This window comes from Eubalaena glacialis, chromosome 12, assembly GCF_028564815.1.
Source record: "Eubalaena glacialis isolate mEubGla1 chromosome 12, mEubGla1.1.hap2.+ XY, whole genome shotgun sequence".
Taxonomy (NCBI): domain Eukaryota; kingdom Metazoa; phylum Chordata; class Mammalia; order Artiodactyla; family Balaenidae; genus Eubalaena; species Eubalaena glacialis.
In genome coordinates, this window is record NC_083727.1 from 94,077,441 (window position 1) to 94,093,933 (window position 16,493).

A 16,493-nucleotide genomic window follows, 5' to 3' on the forward strand; every position below is an offset into this window, starting at 1 on the left:
GAGGTAAAACTGTCACTATTTGCAGAGGACATGATACTCTGTATAGAGAACCGTAAAGTCTCTACACAAAACTATTAGAACTAATAAATGAATTCAGCAATGTAGCAGGATACAAGATTAATATACAGAAATCTGTTGTGTTTCTTTACACTAATAATGAAATATCAGAAAGAGAAAAAAAAATCCTGTTTAAAATTGCATCAAAAGAATAAAATACCTAAGAATAAACTTAACCAAGAAGGTGAAAGATCTATACTCTGAAAACTATAAAACATTGATGAAGGAAATTGAAGATGATACAAAGAAATGGAAAGACATCCCATGCTCTTGGATTGGGAGAATTAATATTGTTAAAATGGCCATAATACCCAAAGCAATCTACATATTTAATGCAATCCCTATCAAAATACCCATCACATTTTTCACAGCACTAAAACAAATAATCCTAAAATTTATATGGAACCATAAAAGACACAGAATTGCCAAGTCAGTCTTGAGAAAAAAGAACAAAGTTGGAGATATAACCCATCCAGACTTCAGACTATACTACAAAGCTACAGTAATCAAAACAGTGTGGTACAATAGCAGCACAAAAACAGACACATAGATCAATGGAACAGAATAGAGAGCCCAGAAATAAACCAATTAATGGTCGATTAATCTATGACAAGGAAAGCAGGAATATACAGTGGAGAAAAGACAGTCTCTTCAACAAGTGGTCCTGGGGAAGCTGGACAGCTACATGTAAATCAGTGAAATTAGAACACACCCTCACACCATACACAAAAATAGACTCAGAATGGCTTAAAGACCTAAATATAAGGCATGATACCATGAAACTCCTAGAAGAGAACATAGGCAAAACATTCTTTGACATAAATCATAACAGTATTTTCTTAGAACAGTCTCCCAAGGCAAAAGAAATAAAAGCAAAAATAAACAAATGGGACCTAATCAAACTTAAAACCTTTTGCACAGCAAAGGAAACCATCAACAAAACGAAAAGACAACCTACAGAATGGGAAAGAACATTGTCAAAGAATGCAACTGACAAGGGATTGATATCCAAAATATACAAACAGTTCATATAACTCAATACAGTATGGAAAAAACAAACAATGCAATTGAAAAATGGGCAGAAGACCTAAATAAGCATTTTTCCAAAGAAGACATACAGATGGCCAATAAGCACATGAAAAGAAGCTCAATATCACTAATTATTCAAGGAAATGCAAATCAAAACTACAATGAGCTATCACCTCACACTGGTCAGAATGGCTACCACCAAAAAGTCTACAAGTAATATATGCTGGAGAGGGTGTGGAGAAAAGGGAACCCTCCTACACTGTTGGTGGGAATGTAAACTGATGCAACCACTAGGGAAAACAGTATGGAGGTTCCTTTAAAAAACAAAAATAAAACCTACCATATGATCCAGCAATCCCACTCCTGGGTATATATCCAGAAAAAAATGAAAACCCTAATTTGAAAAAACACATGCACCTCAATGTTCCTAGCAGCACTATTTACAATAGCCAAGACATGGAAGCAACCTAAATGTCCATCAACAGATGACTAGACAAAGAAGATATGGTACATATATACAATGGAATATCACTCAGTCTTTAAAAAAATGAAATTTTGCCATTTGCAGCAACATGGATGGACCTAGAGATTGTCATACTATCTGAAGTTAGCCAGACAGAGACAGACAAATATATATGACATAACTCTTATGTGGAATCTAAAAAATAATACAAATGAAGCTATATACAAAACAGAAACAGACTCAAAGACATAGAAAACAAACTTATGATTACCAAGGGGAGAAGGAGGAAAGGAGGCACAAATTAGGAGTATGGGATTAACAGATACAAACTACTATACATAAAATAGATAAGCAACAAGGATTTACTGTATAGCACAGGGAACTATTCCCAATATCTTACAATAACCTATAATGGAATATAATCTGAAAAAAGACTGAATCATCATTACGCTGTACACCTGAAACTAATGCAATATTGCAAATCAACTATACTTCAAAAAAAAAAAAGATCTCCTCTTAAGATGCTCCTAAATGCTCTGTCCTTATCTCCCCCTCCAATATACTGTCAAAACTCAGCCAAAGAGATGCTTTAAAAAGAAGAGAGCATGTTGTGTATCTAACCCAACTATCTGATAGCTTTCTATCTCACACATGGCAGGAAAGCCAGCGTGCTGACAGTGTCTCTCACCTTCATGTCATGGTCCCTCTCCAGCCTCAGAGCCTGCTTCTCTCCGTCTCATCCCAGCTACACTGGTCTCCACCCCTTCCTCAAAGACCCCTTCTTTCATATTTATTTAATACTTCCAAGTGAAAGAGTATTTGTAAAAAGCACTTGTCAAAAGCAATGTAATAAGCAAACAATAGTTTAGATATTTTGCACAGTAGGTATGCATTTCTTAAATCACTGAAAATATAACTTTCCTATAATATTTCTCAAATACCAGAAATAATATTAATCACAACCTCATAATTTATCTTTTCCATGTTATCATTCATGAAACTTTCTTTGTACACTGGGAAGTTAGTATGACTTAATTCTGTGGCATAGAGAGAAAGACACAGCTTCTCCATCCTGGGTTTTGCTGGTTCTTTCTATAATATTTGCTCTCACATTTTCTCTGAATTTAACAAAAATAACATAGAGCAACACAGTTGAAATATAATTTTTAAAAGCATTATATCTGTCTGATTAATCATGTTCTGCCTTGGTTTATTCAGAATATGCATAGGTAAAAAGATAAAGGGTTTTCCTCTTGCACTGTTGGTGGGAATGTAAATTGATACAGCCACTGTGGAGAACAGTATGGAGGTTCCTTAAAAAACTAAAAATAGAATTACCGTATGACCCATCAATCCCACTACTGGGCATATACCCAGAGAAAACCATAATTCAAAAAAACACGTGCACCCCAATGTTCATTGCAGCACTGTTTACAATAGCCAGGACATGGAAGCAACCTAAATGCTAATCGACAGACAAATGGATAAAGAAGATGTGGTACAGATATACAGTGGAATATTACTCAACCATAAAAAGGAACGAAACTGGGTCATTTGTAGAGACATGGATGGACCTAGAGACTGTCATACAGAGTGAAGTAAGTCAGAAAGAGAAAAACAAATATAGTATATTAACGCATATATGTGGAATCTAGAAAAATGGTACAGATGAACCAGTTTGCAAGGCAGAAATAGAGACACAGATGTAGAGAACAAACGTGTATGGACACCAAGGGGGGAAAGCTGGGGTGGTGGTGGTGGGATGAATTGGGAGATTGAGATTGACATGTATACACTAATACATATAAAATGGATAACTAATAAGAACCTGCTGTATAAAAAAATAAAATTCAAATGTAAAAAAAAAAGATAAAGGGTTTGAATCATGTATTTGTAAAGCCATATATGCTTTCATCCTCCCTCAAACAAGCCCAAACCCCTAGTGTACATCCCTGAAAAGGTAGAAAGGCTAACTTTGTTTTCTAATGGAGCTGTACCAAATAACTCTCCTGGGCAACCACGTTGCCAACAAACAATAAAGAACCTGCCATAAAATAACCTTTTTATGGTATACTGCCAAGAAACTGAGATTTGCCGTGGAATAAATGGCACCAGCCTAAAATACGGGCACAAAGGCGAATAGAAAATATGGAATTTATTGCTTTGAAATCAAACTATGTGTTATAGCGGTACTTTGGGGAAAATATAAATACTCTGAGCCCACTAAATAACCACGAATGATGCGAAGGTGTTTCAGTTGTACAGCATGGGAGCAGCTGCCCTGCAAGTCTTATGTAAACCTCTTGAAATTGGTTTCCTTTTCCAATTTAGAAAAGGGAAAGAGACAAAAGATGGGCTAGATCGGGAGAAATCACAAACAAGCACAATATAAATGAGTGTTAGTGCGCCATCAAATGTTTTCCACTGCATTTTTATTATGCAGTTCCTAGGGTTACCTTTTGACATCTGTTAACACCTTTAAAAGGGGTGTTTGCTTTACTAAAGAAAAGCAAGTGCTGATTCTGAAAAAAGTATTCAATTAATGTGGAGTGTCAAAGATTAGAATGAATCTGATTTCATGAAGAAAAATAGAAAAATACACTGTTACTTGTTGCTTTCATGCTAGCAGCACATTTCATTTTAATCTAAAATTTCTCACAAGTAATACTGAATACTTGCTGTCTCCAAATCAAGAGAAAAGTGCCCTATCAGTATACGTCTTCTACCACTCAGAATACACAGATTCCAGTGTTCACCACTCTGTAAGTCTTCCAAGAGACAGTCACTTCAGTAATTGATGGCAACTTGAGATTTCAGCCAAAGTGAGATCATAGGCCACAAAATAAAAACAAAGGTGTAGGGACAACTCGTGGGCATTTGGGTTCGTCTGGGGACTTGTATGAGTACTTGACTATTCTTAGTCTAGAAAAGTAAGGAGCAGTGTCGGAAAACTAATAAAGCTAGAAAAGAGAAGAATTCACGGCCAAGGGAATTCCCACATGAGAGTTCCTTTTCCTAGAACACTGGACTTTATCTTCTTCTGGGTAACTCTCTTCTCCCCCTAGGATTCCTCTCAAAGGCCACCTCCCACAGGAAACCTCCTTGGACTTCACTCCCATGCCTCCCTGCCCCCATCTGAGTGAGGAGGCTTTCCCCTGTGCCTCCCTCCACTTTCCTGGTCCTTATCGTGTTATATTGTCATCGTTTACTTATCTCAACCACTCACCCTGCCAGGAACTGGGAGAACAAGACCTGTGACTTGTTTAATTCTGTACACCCAGTATAGAGGCAAAAACTGAAAGCTCACTAGGGACTTCCCTGGCGGTCTGGTAGTTAAGACTTTGCCCTCCCAATGCAGGGGGCAGGGGTTTGATCCCTGGCTGGGGAACTAAGATCCCACATGCCTTGCAGTGCAGCCAAAAAGTAAATCAAAAACAAAAACAAAAACAAAAGCTCACTAAATGAATAACAAGTAGGACCAATGTCTGAGGACATGTTTTACACTGCACAGTTTTCCTTCTTTTAAAAAAATTTATTTTATTTGTCCTGCAAAGTAAATTCTGAAAAATCTACGCAAATCACAAATACCTTCCAAAATGAGAATGATGAGATCCTTTATAAGAAAAGATATGTGGTTATTACACATGTTTCTATTTTTCTCAAAGGAAAGTTAGTTGGCATAGACAAAATGAGGTAGATTAGAAATTTTATGCCTAACACTGTTTCTTACAAGCCAAGAAACCTACGTGAAGCCATGTCTTCAACTGAAAAATAGAGATAATCCAATCCGTGTTTGCTCTCTTATGAAATTGTTGAAAAGATAAAGTAAGTTAATGGGAATAAAAGTATTTTTAAAATTTTACATTGGTATATTAGGGGTATTAAGATGCTAAAAAAGCATAAATGGGCTTTAATTACATAGAGTTTTCTACTTCTTTGTCTTATACAGGGTAAAAATTGAGGAATATGTTTTGGTGACAAGTTTGAGTTTGACATTGTCACAGTCTGTCCTTGGACGTAAGTAGGATATTTTTGGACCTATAACCTTGATCTATTTTAGTTATTGTTACCACCACCAACCACATCATCAAATACGGAACTTTAATGACACGTTAGACTCAAGTCTCTTTTGTGTTTCCTTGTGGTAGAGTCAGAATTCAGTACAAAAGAAAAAAATCGTTCATGCCTTTTAACACGGACAGTGTGCTGACTTTGAAAAGCTCCTTGGTGGAACAAAAGTGAAATGTAACACCAGCTGCCGGCACATTAGTTGCATTCCTGCACACGGCAGAATAAAATTGAAGATAACTGGTCCCAACTGGTCTCCACTGTGATGTGAGACTACACTTGGCACACAACCTACAGTCAGCTGTAACATGATTGGCTAGACTATAATATAACGAAGTAATTCTGAGACTTTACTGCTCTGGCCATCAGTCAACTTAATAGCATCTTAGCATGCAGAATTCAGAATTATAATGACTTGAAATATTTTTCAAGAGCAATGAATTAGTAAATCCATTATACAAGTACTTGACCGAGATTCATCACAGTGAGGACATACCCTAAGGTCTCCTTCCCTCACCTATGGTCCAGAAGTGACACAGACATGGCAGAGGTTGTGTTGTCCGAAAGCCACCCCAGTGCCATTGCAAAGATCTTGCTGCACAAAATTTCAAGATGGCACAACGATGGTCCCACTGGCTTTCTAACCCAGCCACTTGAGGTGTGATAACTCATTATTTGCAGACATACTTTCTCAAGTGTCTACAAGTCAGAGCAGTAATGTGGTAGTTACAAATTGCTTCCTGTCCATCACAGAATATAGAAATTTCATGCTATCCTTCACACTAACCACATTTCTTCCCTTGAAAATAAGTTATTTGAACAATTCCATTACTGAGATGCCCGATAACCTTTCTTTGGACGAGTGCACAGGAACCATTCAAAATCATCGTGTCACCTCTGCTACACTCCATGATATGAGTTCTGTGACTACAATTTAACAGCTCTGTACGAGAGACAGAAGTGGGGGGGAAATCAATAGTTTATTTATTGAGCTCTAAATTCTTTTGTTTTTTCCAACAGATCACTTGCCCTGTAAGATATAGTTTTTAAATTCCCGTAACTATATTATGAAATATCCTTTTATAGGATAGCTCAGTGAAAGTTTAACGATTCAAAATGATAGAACTATATGGTACTAGTCGACACAATTATTGTGTCATCATATAATTCCTTACCTTTATATCCATGGGTCTCTACAGCAAAATCACGAACAGAGCTCTAAAATCCTTTACTTTCATAATATGTCATGCGAGATCTACTTCTAAATAAAGAAATATTGTGCCGTCTACATGATTTTCATTCTTGTGGGTCAGATACCATACAGCTTCCTAGCCTTGCCTCTCACCTGCCCTCACCACCCCCCTCACACACACGCACTCACATTTTCACATACACATTTCATCCAAACCAGCCAGGCTCCAGATCTTTGAATGTGCCTACTTACTCTCTTCTTTTTCCTTTAATGCTCTTTCTCTCAGCTAGAATATACTTTCTCCTCTTTTTACCAATTCAGATCCTTCCATTTCAAGGTTTCATTGCTTCTGAGAAGCATGGAATTCTTGACTAACTGAATCCACCACTCGTCTTAACCTTACTGTGAATATGCTCATTGGTTATTTATAAGCAATATGTACCACACAAGTATGGGTTTCTTTCAAGTTGCCTCAAAGGATTCTGGGTGCTCCAGGGGGGCATGTAGCATCTCCCAAGTAGACCTCAGGCTCCTCAGGATGAGGAAACATCTACTCAACTTGCTCTGATTCCCCATTCCATCTGGCAAGTATTCTGCTCAAAAGAGGCACTGAAGGCATTTTGCAAAACTGCTTGAATGACTTTTAAAGATGAATAACTGTCCATTGTTTAAGATATTCAGATGATTTTTAAAGATGTCTGAGGTATTGATTTTCACCAATCTGGGTTTGTTTTAATCTCCCATAGCGTACGATCGTATACTTACCGGAACAGAAACTTGAGGATTATCCACAAGTTTTCCCAGCACAGCAAAGCCATCGACATCGATTTGGCCTCTTGGCTTTATAGGTAAGGACTCGATCCTGTTGCAGTCAACAAAAAGAGTCGCACTGCTCCTTTCCACGCCAATCATGATCTTATGCCACTGGGAATCAAACAAGGAGGGCAAATTCGAAAAGGTCACAGTTTGGAGACTTCCGTCCAGTCCCTTGTATGAAAATGCAACAGATTTTGTTTGGCCATTAATCTTCATGCCAACTTGCTCCTTCCCCGAGGAATCTTGAATCTGCCAAATGCTCCAGTTCTTTTCAAGTGTGCTTCCAGTCATCCGAAAAGTGGTTAGAAAGGAGTATTCTTCAGGCAGCCCACTGGGATATAATTGCCTGAGTAAAATTTTAAGACAGTAAATATAAACCTTGTTTTCTGTACCCAAGCATATTACCATATTTCCTAATTATGCTGTTTTAGATTCTAGACCTACAGAAAGGCTCCAGTGTGAAAAACCACGTACAAGTTGTTCTTTCATGACTGTTCATAAAGACCTTCACTGAAGTTCATTCGTGTACATTAATGTTTCATCTTAAAATACACATTTAAAAAAACCCTCCCTCATAGCTAAGGAGTGTTCCCAAATGTCACACAATCCCAACAGTATTACTATTTATGCTACCTAAAGAGCTACTATTCAGCAATTCCACCTCAAAAAGCACATTCCACCAAAACCACATTCTTGCAAAGTTCTGGGCAACATTCTTCCACAAATGAGAGAAGAGATCATTTGGAATCCAAATCAGCTCTACCAGTTTAGGACACCCTTTAATTAAAGCGGGCTCTTGAAATTTTATTTTAACGTAATATGTTAGGATTTTTTGTTATTTCCATAATTGCTTGGATTTTCCCCTCCCCAAGTATAACCTAGACTTATAAGTATTTTGAGAATCGGTCACTTGCAGACAAGAGAAGCCCCTTCACGCTGAGCGTGTCTGTCTTTTCCAAGGACTTCAGAGTGTGTTAAAGTAGCAGCTGGTTGCTTGTCACTGGACATGTGACAAGGGAAAGGTGACCAGTTATTAATTCTCTACTCCAACCCAGTTGTTCCCCAATCTGCCAGTTAAATCTGTATCATGGCAACTTCCTTTACTGCTCTAAATAGCTGCATAAGACTTCATTGTCCCTCCTGCATCCCCCATCTCTGTGGAGGTAGCCATCTGGAGCTGCACCAGCTACCTAGGTCTTCTGTTGAAGCCAAGAGGCTAAAAGCTGAAGACCAAACTTTAAAAAATCAGGACATAGTAAATGTAAACATCACCGTTACATCTTTACCTTCAAGGGCTTGAAGGTTGTTTCCTTCTACCTTCCTCCTTATAAGCATAGAAAAATTCCTAAGCAAAGGAGAAATCCTAGGAAAACTAGATGCCAATTAATTTTGTTTGAACAGTTATGGACCAGGATCCAAAGTCCCAAATAACCTTCTTTCAGGTCAAACTCCTGTTTTATAGCCCTCTTCTTGTGTAAAGAAGAAAAGGCAAGAAGAAATAGCTAAGTGGATACTGGTTTAATTTGTTACAAACTAATATGAATAACATAAAAATTCATTGTATTAGCATATGCACTGTGCCTGTTACATTAAAATATATTGTTGGGGTCGAAAAGTTCTAACCTAAAAATTTCCTCAGCCCCAAATGTTTAGCTGTCATAGTTTAGCTGTCAACTATGTCAACAAATGTCATTGCTTTTTTAGTTTTATAAAAATAACAAACATGTGAAAGCTTCATCTGAGTATTCTTTTATCATCCAAGTACTTCTTTAGCCCTTATTTTCTAATATGACTTTAGTTTTTATTTATAACACTGGATGAATTCAATTTTCAGTTCATATTTTTAACTGATTACTGGTGATGTTTATTATTCTTATTGCAAAGCTTTCAATTTGCTAAATATACTTTATGTCTGTCAAGTGTACAGGAGGTTTAAATATGTACATTTTAGAAGATTCAGTTTGGAACTAAAGAAGAAAAAAACGTATGCAAGAACTATTTACTATCCTATTTTCCCAGAAAAAGGATGTCTAACATATCTATTTTGATATTTGTTTTTAATATAGATTCTGTTTGTCATATTTCCTTTGACTTTAGATTTCTCAGATTACACCTATTCCAGAAGTTCTTCTAGAGAAGAAACTAAGGTTCACTAATGACAGTATAAGACATTGCCTACTTTAAATTAATATTGATATGTTAGTATTGATAATACTAGATCCATACACATATCCTTAAAATATTCATGCCCTTTGATCCAATATTTTTCATTTTGGAAACTTAAGAAAGTAATCACAAAATGGTGGAACAGCTTTATTTACAAAACATGTATTGCACCATTTGTAATAACAAAAAATTGGAAATAATGTAAATGTTCAACAAAATAGTAATTGTAAACAGTGAAAAAAAGATATTGCCTGTTGTGTAATTGTAAAACCTTATGGATGTTTATACAACTCATTTAACCAACCTTGATTAATTTGGAGCTAGGAGATAGCTTAAAAGTTTTATTCAGTGGTGAAATTTGACAAGTGTCCATTTAAATTATAAATTTTTTTTGATTATTCTTTCCAATCAATGACCTGAATTTAACTAGATACTTAAAGAGTTTTAGGGGGAGCCCAAGATAGTTATTGTTGAGGTGTGAGTTTTTCCAAGAAGGAAGATAATCCTAATATTTATCTTCTCTTCCTTAAAGCATTAATTTTCTAGGCTTTTAAAAACTTATCTGTGTAAAAAGAAATAATAATAAAAAGTATAAAAAAATAAAAAACTTATCTGTGTCACCTATATATTTGTTTAAAGATGTACTGAGCAAGGCTGCAGAATTTCATCAGTCTCTAGGAAAAACAAGTCTAGGTGTTTTGATCCTAGAAGTCACAGTAACTTCTCATGACTCCTTTGCAAAGACATTATGAGGTTAACAGAGGGATCTCTCCCAATTTGTGCTTCATCCAATCTCTCCTGCTAAGTGAACAAAGTGGTGGTGTTGAAGGTAGGATATGACAAAACGTCTTCATTTACTTCTGACTTGGTCACGTAATGCCAAAAACTTTTTTAAAATGGGAGGTGGTTGAGGTTGCTGGAAGAATAATTCATGATAAACATGTGGCTAAGTCAAGAGCACCCATCTCTCTTTCTCCATATATATGAGTATAATATGTGTGTTTGTGTGTCTATACAAATGTCATCAGGATTATCATGCTATTAATCTTTCAAACTAGGTTAATGCAGTAAGAGGTAAGAGGAGAATGGTAAGAGGAAAAACATGGTGAGAAGAGAAAATTCCTTTTAGTGTTCAAATTAATAAAATATATATGTGTGTGTGTTTATTTGTGTACACCTAAGGCCATTTAAAAGTCCTCATAAGTTTAATTCATAGAACAGTCAGTCCCATTTTCTTTTTTGAACAACTGAGATTCTTTTCTTGCAGCTATGCTATACACATCGATAAGTAAACCTGACAGGGCACATAATTTAAAAGAATCTGAATCTATAAATGATTTATTTCATTATGTTACAATCTGCACAGAATACCTTAAAAGCAGAACCATAGGGTTTGAATAAAAGGTAAGAAATCTTTGAACCTTGGAACATTTGTTTATGACCTTAACCCAAAGAAAAGCTAAGGATTTTTACTGCAAACAAACACAATATATTTGAAGTACAAGTTGAGATTGTGACACTCTGATGCCTAAAAAAAAGAATAAAAAGCACCAAAATTATGTGGTTCCTAATATTTTTTAAAAATTGAAAACATAAATAAGGATGAATTGTGACTCTATCACATTAGCTCCATATGCCATACTCTCCCTCCCAAAAAGATCCTGCTAATAGCTTCTTTCACTCCTTTGGAGCCTATATACTCCTGCACAGATTCCCTTAAAAACCAAGACAGTCTACTGCATGCATGGTTTGAGAGCAATTCCGGTCCCTGCCTTTCTTGAGTGAATAGGACTTGAAGGGCAGCTCGAAAAGAAAGAATCCACTAAGGTGAAAACACCCCCATCTGCACCTCTCTCTTCTAGTGCTCTCCACCACTTACAATAAACATTTCACCAATACGCATGTACCAGGCTCTATTCGTCATCTCCGTGTATTAACATTTTCTCTTCATGGCAACCCAATGGCATCATTATTATTATTCCTAATTTTAAACTGAGGGAACAGAATCAAAGACAGTCTAAGCAACTTGCCCAAGGGACTCCACCTATCTCAGCCCTCTGGCTCTCCTCCTTCCTTTCTTATTTCTTTCTGCTACTCTCTTCTTCTATTCCTTCCTCCTTCTTTCTTCATATCTTAATAAGCCTTGCCAGTAAAACAAGAGCCTTTAGTCTTTGTGGGAGCAAGGAGTCAAGGAGACAGAAAATACAGGACATTGGTAAAAATGTCCTGTGACACTTTTACCTGTGAAAACTATTTCGTGATCTCTCTAGGCACTTAGAGAAAAACAACAACGAAGACGAGCAGGAGGTAGGAAGGCTTCATGGCCTCAAGTTTATCAACCTCTGAACTTAGATTTAATGACAGTCCAGATTGTACCTTAAATTATAGAGAAGAAAGGTCAACCTTGAGGGTCTTCTGTCATGTTTAATTATTTTACTGAAGAAAGAAAAACCAAAGTATTCTAAAGCTTATTTAAGAACACATCTAGCACGTGAAAAGAAAATATAAGAAAAAAGTCAATGGCTGCTATCATGCCTTTAATCTTTCCAAATGTGATGGGTTTCCAGGGTCAGTATGGGATAGTGGTTAGAAGCACAGCTTCTGAAATGATTCTGCCTGGGTTTCAATCCTCCCAGCACCTCCTAACCCTGTGGCCTTATGCAAGTAACAAACCTTCTGGCCTCAGTTTTCTCCTCCATGAAATGTGGATAATAATGTCCCCACCACAAAATTGTAATGAAGATGTTAATTAGTAAATCTATAAAAAGAGCTTATACAGTACACTATTTTGTTTTATAAAATATAGTATGTTCAAAACATGAATTTCTATCTGCAATCTGGCACTATATCAGAATATTCTAATTTTAACAAAATTTTCATTATTATAAACATTTAGAATTTCATGATATCCTTTTACTGCTCTTACAAATCATTATTTACCTTTACATCTTAATTTCTATCAAAGCCCTAATTTTCTCATTCATATACCAAAGGAATCTTAATTACATTTTTTACAGTGCCTTAAAACATTCAGTCATCATCATCATCATCACATTTAAGGTTTCTAGGTGATATACAACTGAAAGCCCTGAAGCTCATTCCTAACAATGGCATGATTCAAAACTTACACATGCACTAAACCACCTCAGTTATAATAATTTAAAGAAGAAAAGGCTTAGTTCCAGAGAAGGAGATGCAGGATTTTTAAAGTGTTATCACTACCATTGTTTCTGTTATCATTATTCTAGTTTTGCTTTTGTTTGGTCCCTGCCAGGAGCCAAGCACTAAATGTGTGGATCTATTTCAGCACCAGGATGCTTGAACAGCGCCATCGTGAGCCTTCTAACCACTCAGCGGTTTCTAGTTAAATTTATGGGGAGCTGCAAGAGCGAGGAGATATGGGGATATATGTATATGTATACGTATAGCTGATTCACTTTGTTATAAAGCAGAAACTAACACACCATTCTAAAGCAATTATACTCCAATAAAGATGTTAAAAAAAAATGTATGCTTAACCTCTGGCACTTTTCACAGAGGGTCCTTTCAGGCAAAACCAGACAAATTTTAGAAAAACAGAGAGCAAAGTAATAAGAACATGTCCTGAATCAATGTATAATAGTCTCAGTGATCCTTTTTTCCTGGAATGGAAAGTAAATTACACACTGAAAACATGAAGAGCATTCACATATTCAGGTACTAAAGGTAGGTAGGTAAATAAATTCCTTCATCTTTAAATAAAATCATGATCCAAGAAACACTGAGCAGGAGAAGACTCTCAACACTGATTAGATTTTCATTTTTTAAGTTGCGCTTGAGGCAGATAATTAGATCAAGTATTTTTTTTACATTACCTGGTTGGAATCCTGAAGTCTACCTGATCTCCCAGTTTGTAAGCCACTTGTAATGCAGTTGATCCCACTACCCTCTGGATAGCTCTTCTAGATGCTGCTTTATCTATCTGGAACTGAGAAATCAAGTCAAACCCTACAGAAAGAGAACACAAAATAAAAGTCTAAAATTAGATTGGTTTCATTCCTTTCCACAACCTTCCCAAATAAAAGATGTATCAGGTAGGTTTATAGAAAACAGGCATTGTCAATAGGATACACTGATACTCACCTGGTAAATCATCTTGTCCAATCCTGACCTTTGGACAGAGTTCATTTTCACCATTAGAATTTGAATTAACAGGGAACCCTGCAAAAGAGACAACATGTCATCCTACCTCAACCCCTACAGGGATCATGGGGATATATCTATAATAATGAGCTGAGCAACTGTTTAAAGTACAGAGTTATACTAAACATACTAAACTATGCTATATTTGCTTACAAGTAGTGTATTTGGCTTTACCTCTATGACTCTATGATTATAATTTATTCATCTTCAACCCATCCTGGGAGTGAGGCAAGGCACAAAGTTGCTTTAATAATTTGTGTTGGGAAAATGTTCCCTTTGGGGAAGTTCAGAATTTGTTCTTTTTGGAACCAGAGCTGCATGATGTTCTGAATGGCACAGTGTCAGAAAACTGTTTGGAAAACTTCTGGTGGCTTGGGCTAGAAGATATTCCTTTAACACCACAAATTTTAGAAATCCTAAGAGAATCCAGAGCCAGTTCAATGGGACTTCTGAAAAGTGAAGTTCTTAAGAATCTTTGTCAAGTTGAGAAAGGAGTTGAGGATGTCTTAGGATTCATTAACCCTAAACAAAATATAGAGGATGCACTTAATTTCATAAATTTATTCTAAGAGATCAAATAAGCTTTTCAACTAGACTATTACCAGCATCTTAGAATAAGGAAGAGTAACAAGAAGAAAAGAATTGTGAGAATTAAACCCTCAATCACAAGAAGGATGAGAAATCCTAGAATGAAATTGGGTGCTCCTTACACAAGTGAAAGGTTGTGGGGGGGAGGGGAAGTTTTTTCAACAACACAGAAGGCTTCTTGTAACTGTCCAACCCCAGTGCCCTGCTGAGCCTCACCTGGTGACAGACACGTCCTAGATTTCAGAAAAAGCATTTTCCAGTTACACAGCTTTGGCCTGGCCATTTCAGTACATCAAACATACTCTTTATATGTCCCCTGACCCCAGATTATTGGCTTCCATCCATCTATCCATCCATCATTACCAACCACCATCTGAACCAGGTAGGCGCTGGGCGAGGCACTGGAGCACACAGATTAGGTTTCCTGCCCAGCTGCAATCACAGCCAGGACTTTTCCATATGCAACACTGAACACGTAAAACAAGCTATAGAGCACACCCACGGCCAAGGCAGGGTTGAAGAAGGAGGGTGTGAAGGGCCCTGGATGCCTCACTCAGCCACAGCCCTGCGTGATCCTTTCCAGAACGAGTAACATTTTGAAATCTAGAAACTGTGGCCCTTACTTGGGCGACGCTTGACAGTTGCGGATGCCCAAGGTCCCACAAAGCTGCATACAAAGAAGAGAGCTGGGATTTTCCTGAAGAGGAGAGAAGAAAAATGACTCAAACAGGAGTCCCTCCACATGGGGACTACTTCACTATTTTAAATATGGCACACCTGATGAATGCAGGTGACCGGCCCTCAGTCTAGTTTACTTTTTCCATTTTCTTTATTAAATCCGATTAAGAGATTTAATGAGTTCTCACATTTCTGTTTCACTTTCTCCATACCTACCTGTCTCACTATTTCTACACCCATATCCTTGTCTCTGTTTTCGTTTATCTTCCTTTTTCTGCATCTCCATTTGGGTGGCTGTCTCTTTCTCCCTCTTTCTCTGTCTCTCTCCTGTCTCTCATTTTTGCTCTTTTCTGTCTCACTCCGTCATCTATCTCTCTGTCTCTCTGCTCTCCCCTCTCCCCTCCCCTCCTCCCCTCCTACCACCACTGCAAAAGCACAGACCTTGGGTTCCAAGGGTCCCCAGCCCAGTCTCCCCACCACTCTTTTCTGCGTCAAGGTCTTACCAGAAGTTCTTCATTTTCCCAACTGGTTTTCCTTTGTTGCCAACAGTCCCAATGAAGAAGGGGTTGTGGGGAGTCAGTGCTCCCCCAGGACCCCTTCAGTGCCACCCCAGGCCAGCCTTGGTCCCTCCTGCCCCTGTGAGGGCTTAAAGCAAAGGGAGTGAACCAGAGGCATCTGGTGACACTTTAAGCCAAAGCAGAGGGAAGGGGTGGGAAGAGGCCACCCTGTAAGGCCAGGCCTAGCCAGGGGTGTGTCCACAAAGCTAAAAAGGTTACACTGAAGGAGGGACTAGCAAGGGAATATTTGCTGAAAAAAAAAAAAAAAAATCAGGATGTGGAGAAATTCACCAGAAAAATCCAGGCAAGCTGCTATAGGAATACAGTGGAAGCTTTGAGAACTGCTCTAGGAATACACTGCAAGCTTTTGGAGGACTGGGGGAAAGAGGGGCTCCCTGGAAGGCAGGGATGTGGGAATTCACAGGGGCCCTGGTGCCCAGCCAACCTAGGTTTGAATCCCGGTTTATTCTGAAGCTCTTCAGCTGTTGTCCTCAGGCAAAGTAGTTAATCTGTCTGTAACTTAGTTGCCTTAACTGCAATACAAGTTGAACATAGTTACCCCAAACAATTGTTAAAGAGTTAAACAAAATAGCAGAGCCTCACACCTGGCTTTGGAAAACCATCCTTATTCCCCATAATCATTGCCATTGTAGCTAACACTTCACCATGTGTGCCCCTCTATTGAAAGTACTTGACG

General features: G+C 37.6%; 1 protein-coding gene across 1 annotated transcript in view; it reads right to left on the reverse strand.

Annotated features, from left to right (window-relative positions):
* Positions 1–15,789, reverse strand: part of COL9A1 (collagen type IX alpha 1 chain) — an 83,704-nt gene extending 67,915 nt beyond the window's left edge. The window contains exons 1-5 of the mRNA XM_061207729.1: positions 15,743–15,789; positions 15,185–15,258; positions 13,914–13,991; positions 13,646–13,778; positions 7,575–7,971 (exon numbers count right to left, since the gene is read on the reverse strand). Of these exons, the coding sequence (XP_061063712.1) occupies positions 7,575–7,971; positions 13,646–13,778; positions 13,914–13,991; positions 15,185–15,258; positions 15,743–15,756 (696 nt within the window). The 5' untranslated portion in view covers positions 15,757–15,789. The remainder of the gene's footprint in view (positions 1–7,574; positions 7,972–13,645; positions 13,779–13,913; positions 13,992–15,184; positions 15,259–15,742) is intronic.
* Positions 15,790–16,493: the final 704 nt, after the last annotated feature.